At 53.4% G+C, this 21,732-nt stretch overlaps 2 protein-coding genes across 2 annotated transcripts; both read left to right on the top strand.

Annotated features, from left to right (window-relative positions):
* The first annotated feature begins 889 nt into the window (after window positions 1–889).
* On the top strand, window positions 890–12,145 carry LOC116949470 (uncharacterized). Its single transcript, XM_076072093.1, has 5 exons — window positions 890–1,929; window positions 2,930–3,095; window positions 9,338–9,558; window positions 10,267–10,486; window positions 11,791–12,145. The coding sequence occupies exons 1-5, from the start codon at window positions 1,774–1,776 to the stop codon at window positions 11,970–11,972; spliced, it is 945 nt and encodes a 314-aa protein (XP_075928208.1). The 5' UTR covers window positions 890–1,773; the 3' UTR covers window positions 11,973–12,145.
* On the top strand, window positions 12,081–21,156 carry LOC116949313 (uncharacterized protein FLJ43738-like; the record flags this gene model as incomplete). The annotated part of the gene is made up of 10 exons (XM_076071973.1): window positions 12,081–12,354; window positions 12,732–12,916; window positions 14,122–14,906; window positions 15,507–15,647; window positions 17,614–17,811; window positions 18,395–18,647; window positions 19,945–20,019; window positions 20,269–20,430; window positions 20,781–21,038; window positions 21,148–21,156. Coding segments are annotated over 10 exons (2,340 nt in total), but the record flags the coding sequence as incomplete, so codon positions are not given.
* Between the last annotated feature and the right edge of the window lie 576 nt (window positions 21,157–21,732).

Below are 21,732 nucleotides of genomic sequence, written 5' to 3' on the forward strand. Positions count from 1 at the left end.
CCAGCGAGTCCAAGCTGTGGATATCGGCACAACCCATGACTATAAACACGCCGTGGCGCTTGCGTGTAACTCGGCGTGCTTGGAATACCTGCCGTGTCTCCTGCGAGGCAATGGAGCAAGTCGGGGTGATTTTACACTCACGAACACTCCGCCACACATGACGACGCATTACCACTACTACATTCCCAATATACGGGCAGCGGTGACTATGCACGCCTGTAACCCAGCACTGTGGGCGCCACGGTGGCGAGATGTTAGCTACCTCGCCTGGTATACAGGAGATCGTTGGTTCGATCCAGACCCTGACGCCTGTATAGTTGGAGTTTGCGTGTTCTCCCCTTGGTCGAATAAACATCACGCGTTTAGAGTATTTGGCTGCTATAAATGTCCACGTGATAAGCCACTTCGTAGAGCTTGTCATTTATGGCCAGGCTGCTTCTGAAAGACAGCTGCATATCTCAGTGGGCCTTACCTGATAAAATAAAAAAAAATGTTAATTTTTTACTGTGGAGGCGAGGGTTACAGTTATTTACAACTTATTTTTGTGTTTAATATGTTGCCATTCCCCCGCACCTCCAATTAGCACGGTTGGCTACGTACGGTGCAAAAATAAGTTCAACGTAGATGCAGAGTTGGTGGCTCGCCAGAAGAAGGCAGTACAGCGGATGGACTAATCGCCATCTGTGTCTATCCGTATGGGGATTGAGTTGTTGTCCTCTCTCGCGTGTGGGCTTTCCTAGGATGCTCCGGGTTCCTTCCACTTGTATAAACTCTTTACTCTTTGGTTCTTTCGGTAAAGTCACGTAGGTAGAAATATTTTATTTAGTTTTATTTTATTTTTACCTACGTCACTTTACCAAAAGAACCAAAGAGTATGGATTCCTGCAGTCACGAAAGCTTCAGATTAAGATTGTATAAACTCTCTTTTTAATTGACTGAAAGCGCCTTTGAAAAACGAAATAAAAACTCAATTCAGGAGACTCTTGAAAATGAGTCATACGACTATTTGACTCTCCTGGCATACAAACCAAAAACAACCTTTTACTACTGGACATATGTGAATAAAGAGCTTCATAGCTCATCGGATTCATCCCGTATAAACACAGATTCTGATTCTTTTTCACAAATAGGGTCCTGTCATCATCATTATTCCACCGCTGGATGAAGGCCTCCCCACGCTACAAGCAGCCATGTGGGTTGACTGACCATACTTAATTCACGCTGGCCACTGCTGATTGGTCGAGGGCGGACTCCCACTACGGACTCGGATATCACTCGCCCATTGACGCTCTCCGTAGGCGGGGAATTAAACTTATTTGAGCCTCAAAACTAAGGGGAGCTGTTGGCGCAGTGACGGTCTCCCGCGGTGCTGCGTTCGCCAAACGTTGGCATCGCACGAATTAAATTCCCGGGCCACGGCTAACGTCGGCGGCGAGTGATGTCTGAACCTGCCCTGCCCATGCCACCCCACCACCAATAATCTGCCGGCCGGAATTTTTTTTTGGTGGCCGCGAAGTGGGGCGTGCTCGCACTAAGCCTGGCGGGCGAGCGTGCGGGCGTGCGTGCGGGCGGGCGGGCGAACGAACGCCGCGAGTAGCCATAGCTACCGTTTGTGGCAACAGCCTTCACGCCGTGTTTTGCACGGCCCCTCTTAACGACTGCCGCACGTAAAGAGACCCCCCCCCCCCCGCCGCTGCCGCTACGCAGCGAACGGGGCGAGCGAGAGGGGATGGGGGGACAAGTGAAGGAGCTGCGGGGACGCGACCGGGTGGGATGGAGTGTATCCAGGGGATAACCCCCCCACCACCACCACCATTTGACCCCCCGCCCGAGTCGGACATCCAACTTGACCGATCCTTACCATCACCATCACCACCACACAACTCCAACTTGACCCTCGCTGGGGTCAACATGGACGAGGAACCGCAGGTATCGGAGAAGCGCCGCGAGGGGGATGAACCCACACTTTTAAAAAAAGCGTTTCGTTTGCCCATTACGGTACGTGCTGGTGTGTTGTTTTTTTACGAGCTGTTCAAGTCCACTACTGGAGTTATTGCTGTTTAGTGAAGACGGGTGTTAACTCTAATTACCTGAGTGTATTGAGTGAACACTCCCTAGTATGTACGTGTGTGTTGGGTGATGGATTTTTTTACACGTAGGCTTTAGCGATCAATATCCATTATCCATAACTTTAAGAACGAAACAGGAGGATTTCTCTATAACTCAGGCTGTCGCCTGATGAAGCTGGTTGTAATTACCGGCGAAACGTCATACTCGAATTATAAATGTTGTGTTTACTCTCCAACACACCGGTGTGCTGTACTAGTAACGAATTAGCATGTTCTGTTTACGTGACAAATCTTACTAGTTGGCTGTGTCGGGTGGTGGCGGGTTTAACGACGCACTTATATATTTACGCGATCTAACCCAAAACCACCCTCTATTATGGGTGACGGAGTTTCTCGGCGTTCTCTGCAGGGAGTTTATTTTTTTCTTCCGACCAAACTCTCATAAATGATATTGGTCAAATGTCCGTATGTAGCAGAACCCTCCTGAAATAGAGAATAGTCCGGAGACTCAGTGTGACGTTACTGGATACATCAAATGCAGTTCTAAAGAACAATGTTTTGCCCGTTATGAATCCACTGATGAATGAATGCCTCCCCACGACCATTGAATTCAGCTACGTTTTGATGATGAAGGATTGACATTTCGGGGAATGACAACCATGGTGAGTACCTAAGTGGTGATGGTGATGACGTTGCTGCTGATATTTAAATCAAAATAACGTTTCATATTCGTACCAATATATTGATGACGATGATGGCAATGATCGATATGTAATACTAATACCGTTGACTGTACATTCGTTGCTTATAGTCGTAATAAAATGAATAAAAGCGCGTGCGACGCTCTTGCGTGCACACAGGACGGTGGCAACACCACGGCCTCTGCCGAGGTCGGCGGAGAGGGACCAGGGAGCCCCATGGAGCGAGAGGGGCCCGGGGATGTGGAGGGGGGCACCCCTACACAGGGGCCGAGTCCAAGCCATGAACTCACGATCACCATCACCATTGCCCTCGCTCTGCCCAACGGTGTGAAACGCAACCACGCACCCATAAAGTTCATGGGCCACGTGAGCAGGCACCCATGTACCCAGGCACCCACGCACACAGGCACCCATGTACTCAGGCACCCACGCACACAGGCACCCATGTACCCAGGCACCCACGCACACAGACACCCATGTACTCAGGCACCCACGCACACAGGCACCCATGTACTTAGGCACCCACGCACACAGGCACCCATGTACCCAGGCACCCACGCACACAGACACCCATGTACCCAGGCACCCACGCACACAGGCACCCATGTAGCCAGGCACCCACGCACACAGGCACCCATGTACTCAGGCACCCACGCACACAGGCACCCACACATACAGGCACCCATGTCCCCAAACACCCAGAACCAACCACACATACTCAAGCACCTACGCACTCAAAGCGCTCGAGAACCCAAGTCCCACTCGCACACCTAACCCGTGCATCCGTACCCCCTCCAGCACGCACACACGCACACACATGGTACGCGGAACACCCAGACAAACAGTATATACGCCACACACACATACACCCAGTTACACATGCACTTACACACCAAATACACGCACCCAGTACAGAGTACACACACATCCAGCACTCACTCAACTTGGACACAGAGACAAAGGCCCCCCGTATAGGCTTAACAGACTGTTGGAGCAAGTGCTGTTAGTGAGCACCTATGAAGGCCGGCACGGCACACGAGGAGAAAGGTGACTAGCACCACGCGCTACCGCCTTTGTCTCCCCAGTGGCGATATTTTCACACCGCACCAGGTGTGCAAATATCACCAATACACACCAATCAGTCGCAAGTGTAACACTTAGCAGCAGCCAAATACAGGCATAATTGCCCGACATCAGCGTTATTTAGACGCCTTGACTGATTAGCTATGTTGATGAGAGCGGTGCGAACCCCATTCTGCGTGCTGCAGTAATTGGCTCACACGGGCTCTGAGCAATAATTAAGCTCGTTTATGAATCGCACCCTGATTTACCACGACGTGTCTCTGGCTGCATCAATACAGCGACCAACATAGGGCCATTCATGCCATTTACGTGTTCATTAATAGCCACACGAGACACAATGAGGGTGTCAAGCAAGGTGAACTATGGGGATATATAAATGTGTCGTTAAAATCCACCACCAACCGACACAGCCAACTAGTATGGACTGTTACGTAAACAGAACATGCAATTCGTCACCAGTACAGCACACCGGTGTGTTGGAGAGCCAAGTCACAACATTTATAGTCTACGTGTTAAACGAACTATGGGGAGTTGAGAATTTAGAGCTGTTTTTATTTTCTTCAAAGAACGTGGAAGGAACCCCATGGGATGCATTATTCATGACGCTAATTAGTAATTAGGGTAGAGCCCCGCCGAGTGTGCAGCTGATGTTTTATAGGATTCAATTAAAACGTTGGTTTTCGTAACCAATGCATTGATCCATGTTAGGTTTTTGGGTTGGGCCGCATAGTCGTTTTTTTTGGGTAATTCACTCTGCATCACCTGACACGGTCGTCACGTTTACAGAGATATTATTATTATTCACACTACCAACGCCTCGATGTAATTCCGACCCGAAAATCCTCATCCTCGGCACTGGTAGCTGGCGCTTTTCATTACTTTTGGTGATGTTGAATCCCATCGTGAGAAGTATCATCCAGCCACGTACAGTGAGGGAAAAAAGTATTTGATCCCCTGCTGATTTTGTACTTTGCCCACTGACAAAGAAATGATCAGTCTATAATTTTAGTGGTAGGTTTATTTGAACAGTGAGAGAGAATAACAACAAAAAATTCCAGAAAAACGCATGTCAAAAATGTTATGAATTGATTTGCATTTTAATGAGGGAAAAAAGTATTTGACCCCCTCTCAATCAGAAAGATGTCTGGCTCCCAGGTGTCTTTTATACAGGTAACGAGCTGAGATTAGGAGCACACTCTTAAAGGGAGTGCTCCTAATCTCAGCTTGTTACCTGTATAAAAGACACCTGTCCACAGAAGCAATCAATCAGATTCCTAACTCTCCACCATGGCCAAGACCAGAGTTCTCCAAGGATGTCAGGGACAAGATTGTACACCTACACAAGGCTGGAATGGACTACAAGACCATTGCCAAGCATCTTGGTGAGAAGGTGACAACAGTTGGTGCGATTATTCGCAAAGGGAAGAAACACAAAAGAACTGTCAATCTCCCTCGGCCTGGGGCCCCATGCAAGATCTCACCTCGTGGAGTTGCAATGATCATGAGAACGGTGAGGAATCAGCCCAGAACTACACGGGAGGATCTTGTCAATGATCTCAAGGCAGCTGGGACCATAGTCACCAAGAAAACAATTGGTAACACACTACGCCGTGAAGGACTGAAATCCTGCAGTGCCCGCAAGGTCCCCCTGCTCAAGAAAGCACATATGCATGCCCGTCTGAAGTTTGCCAATGAACATCTGAATGATTCAGAGGACAACTGGGTGAAAGTGTTGTGGTCAGATGAGAACAAAATTGAGCTCTTTGGCATCAACTCAACTCGCCGTGTTTTGGAGAAGGAGGAATGCTGCCTATGACCCCAAGAACACCATCCCCACCGTCAAACATGGAGGTGAAAACATTATGCTTTGGGGGTGTTTTTCTGCTAAGGGGACGGGACAACTTCACCGCATCAAAGGGACGATGGACGGAGCCATGTACCGTCAAATCTTAGGTGAGAACCTCCTTCCCTCAGCCAGGGCATTGAAAATGGGGCCTGGATGGGTATTCCAGCATGACAATGACCCAAAACACACGGCCAAGGCAACAAAGGAGTGGCTCAAGAAGAAGCACATTAAGGTCCTGGAGTGGCCTAGCCAGTCTCCAGACCTTAATCCCATATAAAATCTGTGGAGGGAGCTGAAGTTTCGAGTTGCCAAACGTCAGCCTCTAAACCTTAATGACTTGGAGAAGATCTGCAAAGAGGAGTGGGACAAAATTCCTCCTGAGATGTGTGCAAACCTGGTGGCCAACTACAAGAAACGTCTGACCTCTGTGATTGCCAACAAGGGTTTTGCCACCAAGTACTCAGGCATGTTTTGCAGAGGGGTCAAATACTTATTTCCCTCATTAAAATGCAAATCAATTTATAACATTTTTGACATGCGTTTTTCTGGATTTTTTTGTTGTTATTCTGTCTCTCACTGTTCAAATTAACCTACCATTAAAATTGTAGACTGATCATTTCTTTGTCAGTGGGCAAACGTACAAAATCAGCAGGGGATCAAATACTCTCCCTCACTGTATAAGTAACACGTTTGTCGGGTGGTGGAGAGTTAACGACAATAATTTTGCCACATAACTACGGTGTGGCCTAACCAAAACACACAATGTGTGTGTCGACATGTAAGGAGTCTAATGTATTAACATCGCAGGATGGTTAAAGAACGCGGCGGCTTTGGCGACACCTATCATCCAGCAGTGGATAAACCTTGGCTGATGACGATGATGTTCGTGCAACGCATTCATCGATTGAAAAGGATTATTAACTCAAGAGATGCATTCCATCGTTCCATGTAGATGTGTGTGTGTGTGTGAGCGAACCCGGCGACCTGAGTTCAATTTCCGCTCACGGCCACCAACACCGGTGACGATTATCTGAACCGGTCCTGGGCCTCCCCTAGGTCGACTCAGCCTCAAATGAGTACCTGGTGCGGCGTGTAAACATCACGACGAGCATGGTGCTGGCCACCCACCCCCTCGTGTGCCGTGCCGGCCTTCATAGGTGCTCGCTAACAGCACTTGCCCCAACAGTCTGTTAAGGCTACATGGGCGATCTTTGCCTGTGTTGTACACTATTGTATTAATTTACCCACATGAGCCCTGCAGTCACTAGAGGCGCGACCATGAATCGTTTCTCCGCATAATTGCCATTCCTCGTTAAAATCGCCGGCGACTTTCCCCGGCTGTGTGAGTTTGGTGATTCGATCCACTGCTGGAATCAAACCGTTAAGTTGGGGCTGAGATTGGCGGCTGTGGTCGAGGACGTGGCGTTGTTGATACTGCTGGTGCTGTGGTCATTAAAGCTGCAGTTTGGTGCTGTTTCTCAGCCTGTTGCGGCTACTGCTGCTGCTGAAACTGTTAAAGCTGTAGCGGAGGGTTTTGCTCGCACAGCCTGAAGTCGTCGTTGATGCTGGAACTGCTGCCGTGAACACGTGCGCCGTTTCTATTGTTGAAGCCGGTGGCTCTGCCGTGAACAACACGTGCGCCGTTTCTGTTGTTGAAGCCGGTGGCTCTGCCGTGAACACGTGCGCCGTTTCTGTTGTTGAAGCCGGTGGCTCTGCCGTGAACAACACGTGCGCCGTTTCTCTTGTTGAAGGCGGTGGCTCTGCCGTGAACAACACGTGCGCCGTTTTTCTTGTTGAAGCCGGTGGCTCTGCCGTGAACAACACGTGCGGCGTTTCTCTTGTTGAAGCCGATGGCTCTGCCGTGAACAACACGTGCGCCGTTTCTCTTGTTGAAGCCGGTGGCTCTGCCGTGAACACGTGCGCCGTTTCTCTTGTTGAAGCTGGTGGCTCTGCCGTGAACAACACGTGCGCCGTTTCTCTTGTTGAAGCTGGTGGCTCTGCCGTGAACAACACGTGCGCCGTTTCTCTTGTTGAAGCCGGTGGCTCTGCTGTGAACACGTGCGCCGTTTCTCTTGTTGAAGCCGGTGGCTCTGCCCTGAACACGTGCGCCGTTTCTCTTGTTGAAGCCGGTGGCTCTGCCGTGAACACGTGCGCCGTTTCTCTTGTTGAAGCCGGTGGCTCTGCCGTGAACACGTGCGCCGTTTCTCTTGTTGAAGCCGGTGGCTCTGCCGTGAACAACATGTGCGCCGTTTCTGTTGTTGAAGCCGGTGGCTCTGCCGTGAACACGTGCGCCGTTTCTCTTGTTGAAGCCGGTGGCTCTGCCGTGAACAACACGTGCGCCGTTTCTCTTGTTGAAGCCGGTGGCTCTGCCGTGAACAACACGTGCGCCGTTTCTCTTGTTGAAGCTGGTGGCTCTGCCGTGAACACGTGCGCCGTTTCTCTTGTTGAAGCCGGTGGCTGCAGCCTTGGTGCGTAAGCTGTGGGCTGTCGCTCGATCCGAGGCTGAGTACTGCCGTTGTTGTTTATGTTACCTGTAGCTGATGCTGCTGTTGCTCGTGCTGTTGAAGGTATTGCTGGTGCCATCGCTGTTACAGGCAATTGGTGCTATTTGCTGGTGCTGCTGTTTAAGGAATTTACTGGTGCTGTGGCTGTTGCTGGAACTGTCTACGGATGCCCTACCGTGTGGGGAGCAGTCGGGCAGCGGTGCTACGAAACTGGTCACCCGAGTTCGATTCCCGCTTACGGCGACCAACACCAGTGATGATTATCTGAACCAGTCCTGGGCCTTCCCTAGGTCGACTCAGCCACATATTTAATACCTGGTGCGGTGTGTAAAAACATCGTCACTGGGGAGACAAAGGCGATCGGGCGCGATGCTGGCCACCCACCCCCTCGTGTGCTGTGCCGGCCTTCATCGGTGTTCGCTAGCAGCACTTTCCCCAGCAGTCTATCCAGGCCATACGGGGGATCTTTGTTTAGACACTACGTTGTTATTGTGGCTATTGTTGCTGGGGTTGTAGCTGGGTCGCTCGCAGGAGCCTCGTGGATAACATGGACGGACACCTCTCAACAGGGGCGGAGACGCGGCACAGCGGGCAATGCGTTCGCCGGTTCGAATCCAGCGGCCGCCCTGATTAATACCGCGGGTGTGTTAACCTGTAATTATACGCGCACGTCTGCTCACGGTAGACGTTACAGATCCCGTGGCGTCATTTGCAAGCGTGGGCCATTATGTGGTGGCGTCATGGTGCAATTTTTTTTTTATTTTTCTCCGCTTGGCTTTTTCTCCGGGTGTACCGGGCTTGTTCCCTTCGCATTTAGAAAAATGTGCGTCGAGTATTTGGCTGCAATACATTTTCACGGGGTAATCCACTTCGTTGAGCTACCATTTGTGGCCAGTTCCATTCAGAAAAAGAGTTGTATGGCTCAGTGGGCCTTGCCTGATAAAATAAAACAAAAAGTTTCGTTCAGTTTCATTTTGCCAACGGCTCAATTGGGATCTACTCTGTGATATTGCCCCCGACTGCGAAAGCTTGGCAGCACCCTCCTGAGTCCGGAGACTCGACGAAGCTTTCCTGGGTAAAACAAGTAAACTGTAAATAAAATACGCACGCGACCCTCCGCCACTGCCACCTCAGCGGAGGGCGCTCAGGGCGAGGCCGCGTCGCTCCGGCCTGGAGCCGCCGGGCGCCGGGGTCGCCCGCGAGGGGATGGAGCCGCGGGAGTCGGAGCGAGCGAGGCTGCGGGAGCCACCGCCTGCTTCCACTGCGAGCTACTCCTGATGCCTGGCCGGGTGGAGAAGGCCGACGTGGTGTTCTACGGCTCCGTGGCCAGGGTCTACAGCGGCGGCGACACCAAGGTACCATGACGATGGCAGACATCTCGGTCGGATTGTCGTCGCGGGGTTGTACGTATGTTGAACTTCTTTCACGCCGTACGTAGCCAACCGTGTTAATCGGAGGTGCGGGAAAAAACAACAAAACTAGATACAAAAAGTGGTTGCAAAGAAATTCGTTTTCAATCGAGAGATACTTCCACAACCTATGCACGGGCTGGTCTCATCACTGATTGGGGCGCCGTGGTGGCGAGATGTTAACTACCACGCCTGGTATTCAGGAGGTCGTGGGTTCGATCTCGACCCAGACGCCTGTATATTTGAAGTTTGCATGATCTCTCTGCCCGTGGTCACGTGAATTTTTCTCCGGGTCCTACAATGTTTCCCTCCACATTTATAATCAACATCAAGCGTTCAGAGTTTTTGGCTGCTATAAATTTCCATGCGATAAGTCACTTCGTAGAGATATCGTGTGGCCAGTTCGCTTCTGAAAAAGGGCTACATATCTCAGTGAGCCCCACACATTGTAAAATAAAAAGTTTATTTTAGTTTAGATTCTCTTCGTCGTGGATGTTCTTTTTTTTATTTTATCCGGCGGTGTTTCCCCTCCTTTGGCTGCCGTTCCGTCGTCATTGTCGACCCCGGGCCCGTTCCGAACGCACGCCGCCAGCCTGACTCCTTCTGACTCCCTCGCCCAACCCCCTGCCCCCCCCCCCGCCCCCCCCCTCACAGGTGGTGCGCGCGTGGTCCGAGGGGCCGCGCTCGTGGGTGGCGTGGACGCAGGAGGCCCGCGTTTCCCCGTCCGGGGAGCAGCTGCTGGCCCTCATGTCGTCCCGCTTCTCGGCCGGCCGCCTGAGCGTGTGGGAGGGCCGCGAGCGACTCTCGCAGAGGGCCAGGCACGACCGGCCCACGGGCCTGCGCCAGCGCTCCGAGACGGATCCCAGGCGCTTGGGTATCAAAATCATAGCGTTTACTTAGACTGGAAGAAATCCGATGAGCTATGAAGCACTTTTTTTTACGAAATAAAAATAAATTATATCAGTACACATTTGCATAAGCGCATCAATTCCTGCCGATGTTTCAGCACTAAATGCAATCTTGGGCAAGGCAGCACAACAAAAACGAAACTAAAACTACAACCCAGTTATTTTTTTATTTGACCAGGTAAGGCCCACTAAGCTACATAGCTCTTTTACAGACGCGACCTGGCCACAAATGATAGCTCAACGAAGTGGCTTATCACGTGAACATTTATAGCAGGCAAACACTCTAAACGAATGCTTCTAAATGTTGAGTTAAAAACTGGAGGACCCGGAGAAAAATCCACGTGACCACGGGGTTAACATGCAAACTCCAAATATGCAGGCATCAGGGTCGGGATCGAACCCACGACCTCCTGCATACCAGGCAAAGCAGATAACATCTCGCCACCGTGGCGCTCAAAAACATTTCCAGACCACGCCAACACAACACACAGTCCCTCAAAAAAGTCACATTAAAATTTAACTCTCGATACATGGGTGAGGATCAAAGTTATCAATGCCATGAAGAAATTTGGCTGTAGCCAGCACTAAACTTCTGCTTCAGGATATGTTTGTAAGGAAGGTTGATGATGTTAAGGGAGGAAATAATGTTTTAACGACTTAGGACACGAGCTGTGATGGGGATGAGAGGGGGAGGCAGTGGAAGACTCCTGGCCCCAGTCTCGGCAGGGTGGTACATTTCACTTCCTACTTATAACTTAGAAAAAAAAACCCATAAACACCTAACGCACCGATCTTTTTTGACTTGGGCCAATTAAAGTCGCCACGTGGAAGTTTTGTCGGGGCGATGGATTCAAATGTGACAGTAGATCTTTTTAATATAAAAAAAACCCAATATTTTTTCGATGTTGGGTACTCCAATATTCCGAGGGCACATAGTTTGACCCTCATCTTCAGGAGAACCTTGGCCTATGAGAGTTCATATTTGTACATTTTGAAGGATGTCGACTTCAGAACATGACATTTAAACATGAAACCAGGTGGCGACACCACTCGGTGAAGACATTCGGCCACAGTTGATTTTACCTTCGTCAAAGCTCTCACGTTCCTCCTAATCATCATCAACTGCAAAGTCCCTGTTCTGGTCAAAAAGTTCCCCGACGCGACTCTCTGTGTGATGAAACAGACTGAGGTGTTGTGAGTGAGTGAATGACCGACCGACGCACAACCGAGGTCGGTCGGGACCCTTGTGAATCCGGCGCCGTGTCCCCAGACCGCGTGCAGAAGCTGGTGCGGAGGATGCTGGCGCAGCTCGAGCCGGCGCGGGCACGCGGGGCCGGGAAGGAGGAGAGGGAGAGGGAGGAGGTGGGGGAGGAGGAGGGCAAGGCGGGGCAAGGGCAGCACGAGAAGGGCACGGCCGGTGAGTGCCACCGGATTCACGACAACGGCTCGTGACGACCACGTGGCAGTGGGCGACGACGATGACGACGATGACGATGGGTTAAAAATGAACGTATGATGATGATGATGAATTAAACGAAGATGTGATTACGATGACTTTAAATCGGAACCTGTTATTTATTGGCATCACCGATCGCCCGCCGCTGCTGCCACACAGTTCCTCCAACGCCGCCGCCGCCGCCGCTGCCGCCCGTGCATGGAGAGGAGCGCGGCCGTGCGGGGAGCGCCACGGGGAGCCCACGGCCCCGACGCGAGGACGCGCGAGCCACCGAGCGGGGGACCCCGCGCCGGGGAGCGGGGGGCGCCCACGCCGCGGAGAGGGGGGCCCCGCGTCAGCCCCTCGGGCTGACCGTGCCCCTGGCGCGGCTCGTAGCCGGTAGGGGCCGCGCCGCGTCGAGGTCCTCGCGGTCGGGGTGTGGGTCGGGGTTTGCGGTCGGTAGTGGCAGCTGTTTGGCTCGTAGTCGTAGTAGGGTTGTTACAATTATTCGGGGAGGTTATCAGGGTTTGGTTTAGGGCTGCGGTTTAGGGTTAAGGTTGTGATGTTAGGATCAGGGTTAGGGTTTAGGTTCAGGGTCCCCCCACTGTGTAGCAGTTGTCCACTCCTTCGTTGCATTAAATGTTGGTTAAATTCAAGGTATGCCGGTTGATAATGATCCACCCTCCTGAAAAAGAGTCCCGTAGCTCTCCCGGACAAGTAAATGATTATGATTCTGTATTAAACACCCATGCCTTGCCGACTGCCCGCCCCTGCAGGTGAGCGCAGGGCGTGTGGGCGCGCGTCCCACCCGCGTGCCGGCCTGCTCGACGCCCTGTGCTGCGTGTCTTGCCGCGAGCCCATCCTGAGCGAGCAGCAGAGTCTCCAACTCAACCCCATGATCGTCCGCATCGTGTCTGCCAGAGACTTGCCCGCCGCGCCCGTGCCTTTCTCTGTGCTCAAGGTCACCCAGCAGCACGTGCAGCACTCGACTGACATTATCATCATCTTTGTATTCTTGGTTCTTTCGGTAAAGTCACGTAGAAGGGAAACAGTAAAATAATAAAAATATAAAACAATAAAATTCTACGTGGTGACTCTACCGAAAGAACCAAGAATATGAATCCCTGCAGTCACGAAAGCTTGAAATCAAAATTATCATCATCGTCTGTTAATTTAAATGATCGTGATCTCATACAAGCGAATTGTTAAGCACTCAAGGCGCTTGACATAGCTTTAGAAAACGGTGCCAGAGTGGAATTATTTAGATGGCAGGGGCCTCACGAGGATTGAGGAATGCGTGACAGCGATAGCGAGGTACTTAGGGATGAGGAAAGGGTAGGGGAGTGACGAGAAGGAGTGGAGCGGAGAGGAAGAGAACGGGCGATGGAGAAGAGGCGGAGCTTTGAGAGAGGAATGGAAGGAGGTTAAGGAGGGGGATTGCTTGATGTACAGAAGAAGTTTTTTTTCCAAGAGATGATGATGATGATCATCATGATCATCATCATCAGTTTTTTACGTTTTTATTGCAACTCAACGCGAGCCCGGTACAGGACGCCGATCGCAAACGGAGGAGAACAGAAACTCAGCAAACAGCAACCCGATGTCGGCGCGGTGGGACCTTACGTAGGGGGAAGTTGGACACTCGCTGTCACACCCAAGTGAGGACCACGTGCAGGGGCGTGAAAATGTATATAGGGAGGAGAAAGGTGGTAAGGGCAAAGGTAAATCAACTAAACTATTGTTCATTTACCAAGCTCAGGCCCACTGAGCTATGTAGCTCTTTTTCAGAAGCGTGCTGGCCACAAATGATAGCTCAACAAAATGGCTTATCGCGTGGACTTTTATAGCGGCCAAATACTCTAAACGCGTGTTTCTAAATGCGGAGGGAAAAACCGGAGGGCCCCAGGAAAAATCCACGTGGACGCAGCACGAACATGGAAACTCCAAATATACAGCAGGCGTCAGGGTCGGGATCGAACCGATAACCTCCTGCATACCAGGCGAGGGAGATAGCATCTCGCCACCGCGACGCAACTAACATACTGGGGAATGAGAAATGGTTGGGAGAGGGAAGATCGTCATCTCTTTTAATCATCAAGATCTCTCTATCAAAATCACCCCCCCCCGCCAACCCCCTCCCCCCGCGCGCTTGTCCACGTGCTGCAGGAGCGCTGCCTGCCCGCGTACTGCTCCTACCGCTTCGCACCGCTGACCCCGCACCGGAGCGAGGGCCGCGCCCAGGGCCCCCGACTGCGCTTCGACGACGTCAGCGCCGTGCCCCTGGGCCTCCTGGGCCGCGCTCGCGTGGCCCAGCTGCTGCGGGGCCCTCCCCTCCGGGTGGAGCTCCACGACCGCGACCTCCGCCGCGACAGCTCCGACGACCGCCGCGGAGACCCGCCGGGTCGCGCCGACGACGGCGAGACGACGGAGCGGGGGGGCGAGGATGGGGAGAACGAGCAGGGGGGGGACGAGGGGAGAGACTCCTACGGCGTCGCCCTCGTGGACCTGTCGGACCTCCTGCTGGGCGACCGGCTCGTCGAGTTGAGCGTGCCGATCGTGGCGCGGCGCGTCCGCCGGGCTCCGGCCGACGGGGAGGACGAGGAGGACGTCGCGGTCGGCGGAGCGGAGCGCGTGGCCGCCGGGGGGTACGCGGAGTCGGGCGCGAGCCTCAAGGTGCGGGTCGAGGTTCGGCACGCCCTGGACGAGTGGCTCGGGGAGGACGGCGGCGAGGGCGGCGACGGCGGCCCCGCCGCGGCGAATGGGGGTCCCTTCGGCCGGGTCGTGTTTCGCTTCTCGTGCCGTGACGACGACGACGACGACGGCGACAGTGGCGGAGTCGTCGCCCTGCGACTGCGCGAGCTCGAGGAGGAGATGCTGATGAGGAACGCCGAGGCGCTGCGGCTCGACGAGCATCCCATGCACGTGATCGAGAGGGCGCTGTCGGCCTACTCGTGAGTCCCAGCGCCCACCGTACCTTGATTTGCATGTGAAGTGTGTGTTTGTACGTCTCCCACTGATTAATGGTCGTCGTGTGCATTGGATTCCTTTCTTTCTTCACGGCCAAAGTATCGGAACCCTTTTTCCCGACGTGTTTCATCCAGGCTTGGGACTGGCTCAGATATCCACTGGATTGTGTACCCCCCAGAGTAATAAAAAATAAAAAGTGTGCCGATGTTCGGGAAAAATGGTAGGAAGTGGAAAGAGAGGAAGACCTAACAGAGAATGGCTTGACAACAACATCAGAGATTGGTGCCAGAAAGATGTGGCACTACTTGAACATATTGGCACAAGGCAGAGGAAAGTGGAAACAAATTACGAAATGTGCAGTGGACATCTTCGGACTATCTGCCCATGCACCGTGTTGATGATGATCATGATGCGTTAAATGCGCAAAATGCAAATGTTTGAGCTCGCCAATAATGCTCACGGAAAAGTGTTTAATTAGGTAACGCGACGTTTTGCTTAAAACATGGGTGAGACACCAGGAATTCAGAATCTGGATGCGGTGCAAAATTAACCGCCCCACCCCGCTCCACACCTCCTCGCCACAGGCTCTCGGAGGAGCAGCAGAGGGACCCGAATCTGGATCTGCTCACGGGGTTCCACGTGTACGACGGGGAGCACCACCTGCTCGCCCTGGAGGGGCCCAGGGACGGGGCCGTGCGGCGTCTCTGTGAGGAGTTCGCTCCGAGGTTTGTGCGCCGCCATCCTCGTCCACCCCTAGGGGAGTCGCTTTTATATCCCCTGGCCGGGCCTGGGTTCTCCTCTGTCCCCCGTAACCAGCGTGAGAGCCCCTCGCTGCCCGCCGAGCAGAGCTGCACTCCTAACGATGTTTTATAAAATAAAAACAAGACAGGAAGTCCCGGCATGCTTTGCATTTCAAGATGACGGCACCATTCCTGCATTCGTTCCGCCCGTGATAGCCACCAGCTCAAGGCACCTGAACGCACCTGGGATGTGAGGTCAGGGGAGGCAGGGGAGGCAGAGCCTCACCTGTCATACTCCAATGAAAATAGCTGTGACGAAAAGTAAAAGAAAAGAATAATAAAATAAAATAAATATTAAGATTGTTCCACTGATCTGTGTTATAAATGTAACTTCTGTACGATTACAATCATTTTTCTAGTCAAAATCACCAAATTTACGGAGCTCCGCTGCAAATACAGGAAGAGACGAGAGGTGAGGCAGCAACGCGCTCAGCCTCCCCTCTGATTGCGCAACCCCTCAGTAACTGGATGGAGCGCGGGCAATAAGCGCGTGCCTGTTACTATCTCAGTATGTCACCAATGTAACGTTTCATCTTCTTTGGTTCTTTCGGTAAAGTCACGTAGAATGAGAATAAAATAATAAATTGATAAAATAAAATAACACAATAATATTCTCACGACGTTTCGGCCACAACACAAGCGGCCTTCATCAGGTGAAGGGACGAGACTGTCTGGTAGGACAGCGCTGGAGTGAAAGAGCCACGTTCAGATCACGGCCTTTAAGCTGTGTGAGTGCAACAAAGCGCCCTCAGCTTTAGCACCCCTCAGTAACTGGATGGAGCGCTTTGTTCCTCTCACACAGCTTAAAGGCCATGATCTGAACGTGGCTCTTTCACTCCAGCGCTGTCCTACCAGACAGTCTCGTCCCTTCACCTGATGAAGGCCGCTTGTGTTGTGGCCGAAATGTCGTGAGAATATTATTGTGTTATTTTATTTTATCAATTTATTATTTTATTCTCATTCTACGTGACTTTACCGAAAGAACCAAAGAAGATGAATCATTGCAGTCACGAAAGCTTTAAATCGAAATGTAATGTTTGTAGACCCCTTCATGTCCTCGTCTTCCATACTCCAGGTAACTTATTTCACGTATGTGTATAAAGATATTTAGGCTCGCTGGTCTCGTCATGAAAACTGCAATGAAAAAGCACCAGGGGAGGCAGCTATCACATCTGCCTCACTGAGGTGGACGAGTCTAACACGCCCCCCTCAGTGAGGACACGCCCCCTCCGTGAGGCCACGCCCCCCTCGGTGAGGCCACGCCCCCCTCAGTGTATGAATCTGGCTCTGACACCTGCCAGTGCCTCCCCAGCCATTGACCTCACCGCACGTCACTGGAACGCACCGCCTTACGATCACTTTCCAACAAAGGTTGAGCATTTTAACTTGGAACACTGCGCCGACGCACAGTCTACTCCCCTCGCTCTGGAAGAGAGAAAGAACGAGCCACCAGGAGGAGGAACCGCAGACGAGCCACATGGTGAACCGGTGCCAAATTCTTCCCCCACCCCACTCCCCACCCTCTGCGGTTACGGTTAAGGTGTTGCCGGTAACGGTTGCTGACAAAGATTGGTTGCTGACACGGATTGTCAGCAACGTGGAACCAAATTTCGATCTAAAGCTTTCGTGACTGCAGGGATTCATCTTCTTGGTTCTTTCTTTCCCTTCTACGTGACTTTACCGAAAGAACCAAGAAAACGAGGGACCACTTACCTTCGGCAGGTGTTTGCAATCCATCCTTGCACCTGAGCCAGTTGTTCCGCAGAGCTCAGCCTGCGTGATCGGCGCAGTGGCGCATTCGTGACGCGCCGGGCTCGAGTCTTCAGACTGACTCACGATCGTCGTGAAATCACTGGCTCGCGGGCCCCTGATCGTTGCGCGTGACCGACAGCTCGAGTCCGGGCCGCGTGGCGGTGCTGTTCGACTCGAGCGCGGGGTTCGCCGTGCGGGCCTTCGCCGCGCTGGGCGCCCACGTGCGCACCCTACGCCTGCGGGCGCCGCTGAGCCGGACGCTGCGCGACCCCGGACTGGCGCTGCTCCCGCTCGCCGGAGCACGCGGCGCCGCCCTCGCCGTGCGCGCCATGCAGAGGTGGGACGCGCGTGGGTATGGCGCGGGGTTAGGGCGTCGAGATGTTAACTGCCTCGGCTGGTATGCAGGAGGACGTGGGTTCGATCCCGACCCTGACGACGGCTGAATTTTCGGAGCTTGCCTGTCTCTCCCTCTTGCGGGTCCTCGGGTTTTTTTCCCATTCACATTTATAAATCAACATCACGCGTTTAGAGTATTTGGCTGCTATAAATGTCCACGTGATAAGCCATTTCGTTGCGCTTTCATTGGGACAGTTCGCTTCTGAAAAAGAGCTCTATAACTCAGTGGGCATTACCTTGTCGTATAAAAATAGTTTTTAATAGTTTCATAGGGTGGCCGTGGTGGCAATGATCATGATTGTGGCGGCGTTGGTGGTGGTGGTGTTGATTGTTGATGGTTCTGCTGTTGTTGCTATTGCTGCTGCCCACGATTCTGCTCCAGTTGATTCTGCTAATTAGTATGGCTATGATTTGTAAAATGCCACTGCTGTTGCTACTGCTGCTGATAATGTTGACGATGACGACGACGACGATGATAGAGATGTCAAAATCCTCCTCCAAATCGGGACACCGATCCCGCTCAGGCTGGAGAGCCTGTGCGGGGCGTCGAGGCTGCGCGACGTCGTGCGAGCCGAGATGCTGCCTTCACCGGGGATGCTGGAATCGCTCGCGCGCCACTTCTGCGTCCTGCCCGGCACGGCGCTTCACTCCTCCTCCTTCTTCTCGCTCGCCGCCGCCTCCTCCGCCGGCCGCTCGTCCGCACGTGGCCCAACCACCCTGCAACTCAGGAGGAGCGCCTCTCCGCCGGCGCTCCCCCGCGGCAAGAGGAAGTGCAGGGTAACGAACCTCGCCAGAGGCCGTCTCGCCACGGTGGCTGGGAGATGTTGACCACCCCGCCTGGTGTACAGGAGGCCGTGGGTTTCATCCCGACCCTGATGCCTGCTGTGTATTTGGAGTTTTGCGTGTCTCTCTCTCTCTCATCATCATCAAGGTGGCTAGGAGATGTTGACCACCCCGCCTGGTGTACAGGAGCCGTGGGTTTCATCCCGACCCTGATGCCTGCTGTGTATTTGGAGTTTTTCGTGTCTTTCTCTCTCTCTCATCGTCATCAAGGTGGCTAGGGGATGTTGACCACCTCGCCTGGTGTACAGGAGGCTGTGGGTTTCATCCCGACCCTGATTCCTGCTGTGTATTTGGAGTTTTGCGTGTCTCTCTCTCTTTCTCTCATCGTCATCAAGGTGGCTAGGAGATGTTGACCACCTCGCCTGGTGTACAGGAGGTCGTGGGCTTCATCCCGACCTTGACGCCTGCTGTAGATTTGGAGTTTTGTGTGTCTCTCTCCCCGCGGTCTCGTGGATTTTTCTCCGGGTCCTCTGTTTTTTCTCTCCACAGTTAGAATCAACATCACGCGTTTAGAGTGTTTGGCTGCTATACATTTCCACGTGATTAGCCACTACGTTGAGCTATCATTTGTGGCCAGGTCGCTTCTGAAAAAGAGCTATACAGCTCAGTGGGCCTTACCTGGTAAAACAAATATACGTAGTTTTACACTTTAGTTGAGACGCCTGATGCCTGTCGCTCGCTCTCCAGAGTGTTTCGAAGCCGCGGAGTAATCGTCGCGTGGACAGGATGACTCCCTGTTGTAGGGAGCTTAGCCTCCAAGAGGCTGATGAGATCCGGACTAAGTTTGACGGCGGGGCCCCAAGGGCTGTGTTAGTTTTAGGGCGGGGGTGGGGCGCCGCTGTGTAAATCCAATTCCTCCCCTCCACTGTGTTACAAACCACCCACGCCCGATGCTAAACTCTCCCCGTCGTTAATCACATATGTTATTTCGAGTCGTTAAATGTGATGCCCGAATTGTACAGCGATATCGAAGGTAGTGGCTCTCTTTCACCAGACTGCCTGTAGGAGTGCTACAGCGTTGCATGTCAACCGTTATAAAGCCGTGCACAGTTTTTTTTGGGGGCGGGAGGGGGGGCGGGGGGGGCGGGGGGGGGCATTACAAATCTGGGGTGTCAGGCTGAAGCCCCACAAGCCCCGTGGGTTAATCCGGATTGCGAGCGCGAGTATCGGCGCTTGCCGATCCGTGTCGGTGCTGTGATCGTGACGGTGGGTTCTGCCCGCAACCCCACAGCCGCAGCCTCGGCTGGACAACTGGAACCCGGAGTATGTTCACCGACAGCCTGAGGAGCCCGTGGACCACGTCAAGGTGAGGAGTGGAAGGAGAATGTGGAGAAGGGAAGGGGGGGGGGGGGATGGGGGAGGGGAAATCGGGTGCGGAGGGGGAGCAGATAATGGATGTAATATGTTTAATGAGTGTTCCTTGCCGACAACTTAAAATCAGATTTGAACTTGGGATCACTGAAGTGCCTATCAGCTCGGTCGCAATCTGAAGCCTCTCGGCAAATTTGTTCCCGCTCGCGCGTCTCTGCGGTCGTCCCCGCCCGCGAGAGCGCAGGAAAACCTCGAGAGGGTGCGCGAGGCCAGCCTCGCCGTGGCCCGGAGCCGGCCCCCCGGCCGCGCCGTCTGGCTGCTCCCGGGCGACGCGCCCTACTACAGCTCGCAGTCGCTCAACGGGCGACAGGTCGCGCTCGCCGCGCTCCGCGAGCACCTCAACAGGGTAGGTGGACGCTGTCCGTCTGCCTATCTGGTCCCTGCGATCCACCCCTCCCCTCCCCCCCCCCCCTCGCGGGTTTCCCAGGCCACCGTACGCAGAGATCGCACGTCCGCGCCTCCGGTCAACGCGGCGTTAGTAAGGCGGCCGTTCGGTGGTTCGTGTTGCGCATTTGTTCGTTTTGTCGCTCTCCGCGGCGTATTCCCTAAAAAAAAAAAACTTTTCGATCGATTAACCAAAAATCCGCGCTCGTCAAAGAGGAAGAGATGCACGTCCGGGACGGGGGCGGGGGCGGGGGGGGGCGGCTTCATCGTCTCCGCGTCTGCCCCCCGCGCCGCCCTGTCCGTCCGCCGCAGGAGGACCCGCGCGCCCGCCACTCGTACGCCCTCGCCTTCGCCTCCCTGTCGCTGGATCCCGTGGACGAGGAGGAGGCGCGGTGCGACGAGCGGCGCCGGTCCCGCGCCGCCTGGCGCACCGCGCGGGGATTCGCCGTGCCGGGCCCCTCGGACGGCCAGCGGGACAACGAGCACCCGCTCCGGCCGGACTCCGCACGCCGGGAGGAGCTCTGCAAGGCGAGGGCCCTCCCGACCGGCCGGAGCCGGAAAACCGTCGCGGTTTGGCACGGGGACGGTCGTGGGTTCGGAGAGAGGGGTCGTCCCGATATCGTCCGAGAGGAGATTTTGAATGTTGTCCCTCGTTTTAAACGTCACTGCCGCGGTGCAGGATGCGTAATGGTCGTCACCCTGGACTTGCAATCCGGAGGTTGTTGCCGGTTGGATCTCCCGGCGCGGCGGTTGGAACAACAGACACGTTTCTTAAATTTAAATAGCGATAACTTTTTGGTTTCTGCTTTTTGTTTTGGTGCCATTTCTTAATTTGTTGATTTTGCTTGGTCGTGGTAGGGTTTTTATTTGCTTGGTAGTGGCTCTACATGGGATTTGATCATCATAATATAATTAATGTGCGGCATTGTGGGACGCTATTAGCATGAATTACGCTATATAAAATGAAAGCATAATTATTATCTATGCACTGGGCCTGTCAACTAGGTCAAGGTGTGATATAATGGTTAGCACTCTGGCCTTGCAACCCAGAGGATTCGGGCTCGCCAAGAGTCTCAAATCCCCCCACCCACCCCGCCTCTTCTTCACGAGTTGGGTTCACCGCAGTCGATGGACAGGTCGTGTGCGGTGGGGTAGCGTGTGGGCACTCCCACCTCCCCCAAGGCGTCTTGAGTTGTAGGCCACAATGCCTCCTAGAAGTGTTCCTCACGAATTTCAGAGGGGGGCCGTTTTCGCCGTCACGGCA

The sequence above is a fragment of the Petromyzon marinus genome, chromosome 36, assembly GCF_048934315.1.
Source record: "Petromyzon marinus isolate PM22_M1 ecotype Great Lakes invasive population chromosome 36, UKy_Petmar_22M1.pri1.0, whole genome shotgun sequence".
NCBI classification, from domain to species: Eukaryota; Metazoa; Chordata; class Hyperoartia; order Petromyzontiformes; family Petromyzontidae; genus Petromyzon; species Petromyzon marinus.

Coding starts and splice junctions, on each gene's coding strand:
- LOC116949470 (XM_076072093.1), top strand. CDS start 1,774: ATGGAGTGTATCCAGGGGATAACCCCCCCACCACCACCACCATTTGAC. Junction 3,096..9,337: donor TGCCCTCGCTCTGCCCAACG/GTGTGAAACGCA, acceptor CTGCCACCTCAG/CGGAGGGCGCTCAGGGCGAG. Junction 9,559..10,266: donor ACAGCGGCGGCGACACCAAG/GTACCATGACGA, acceptor CCCCCCTCACAG/GTGGTGCGCGCGTGGTCCGA.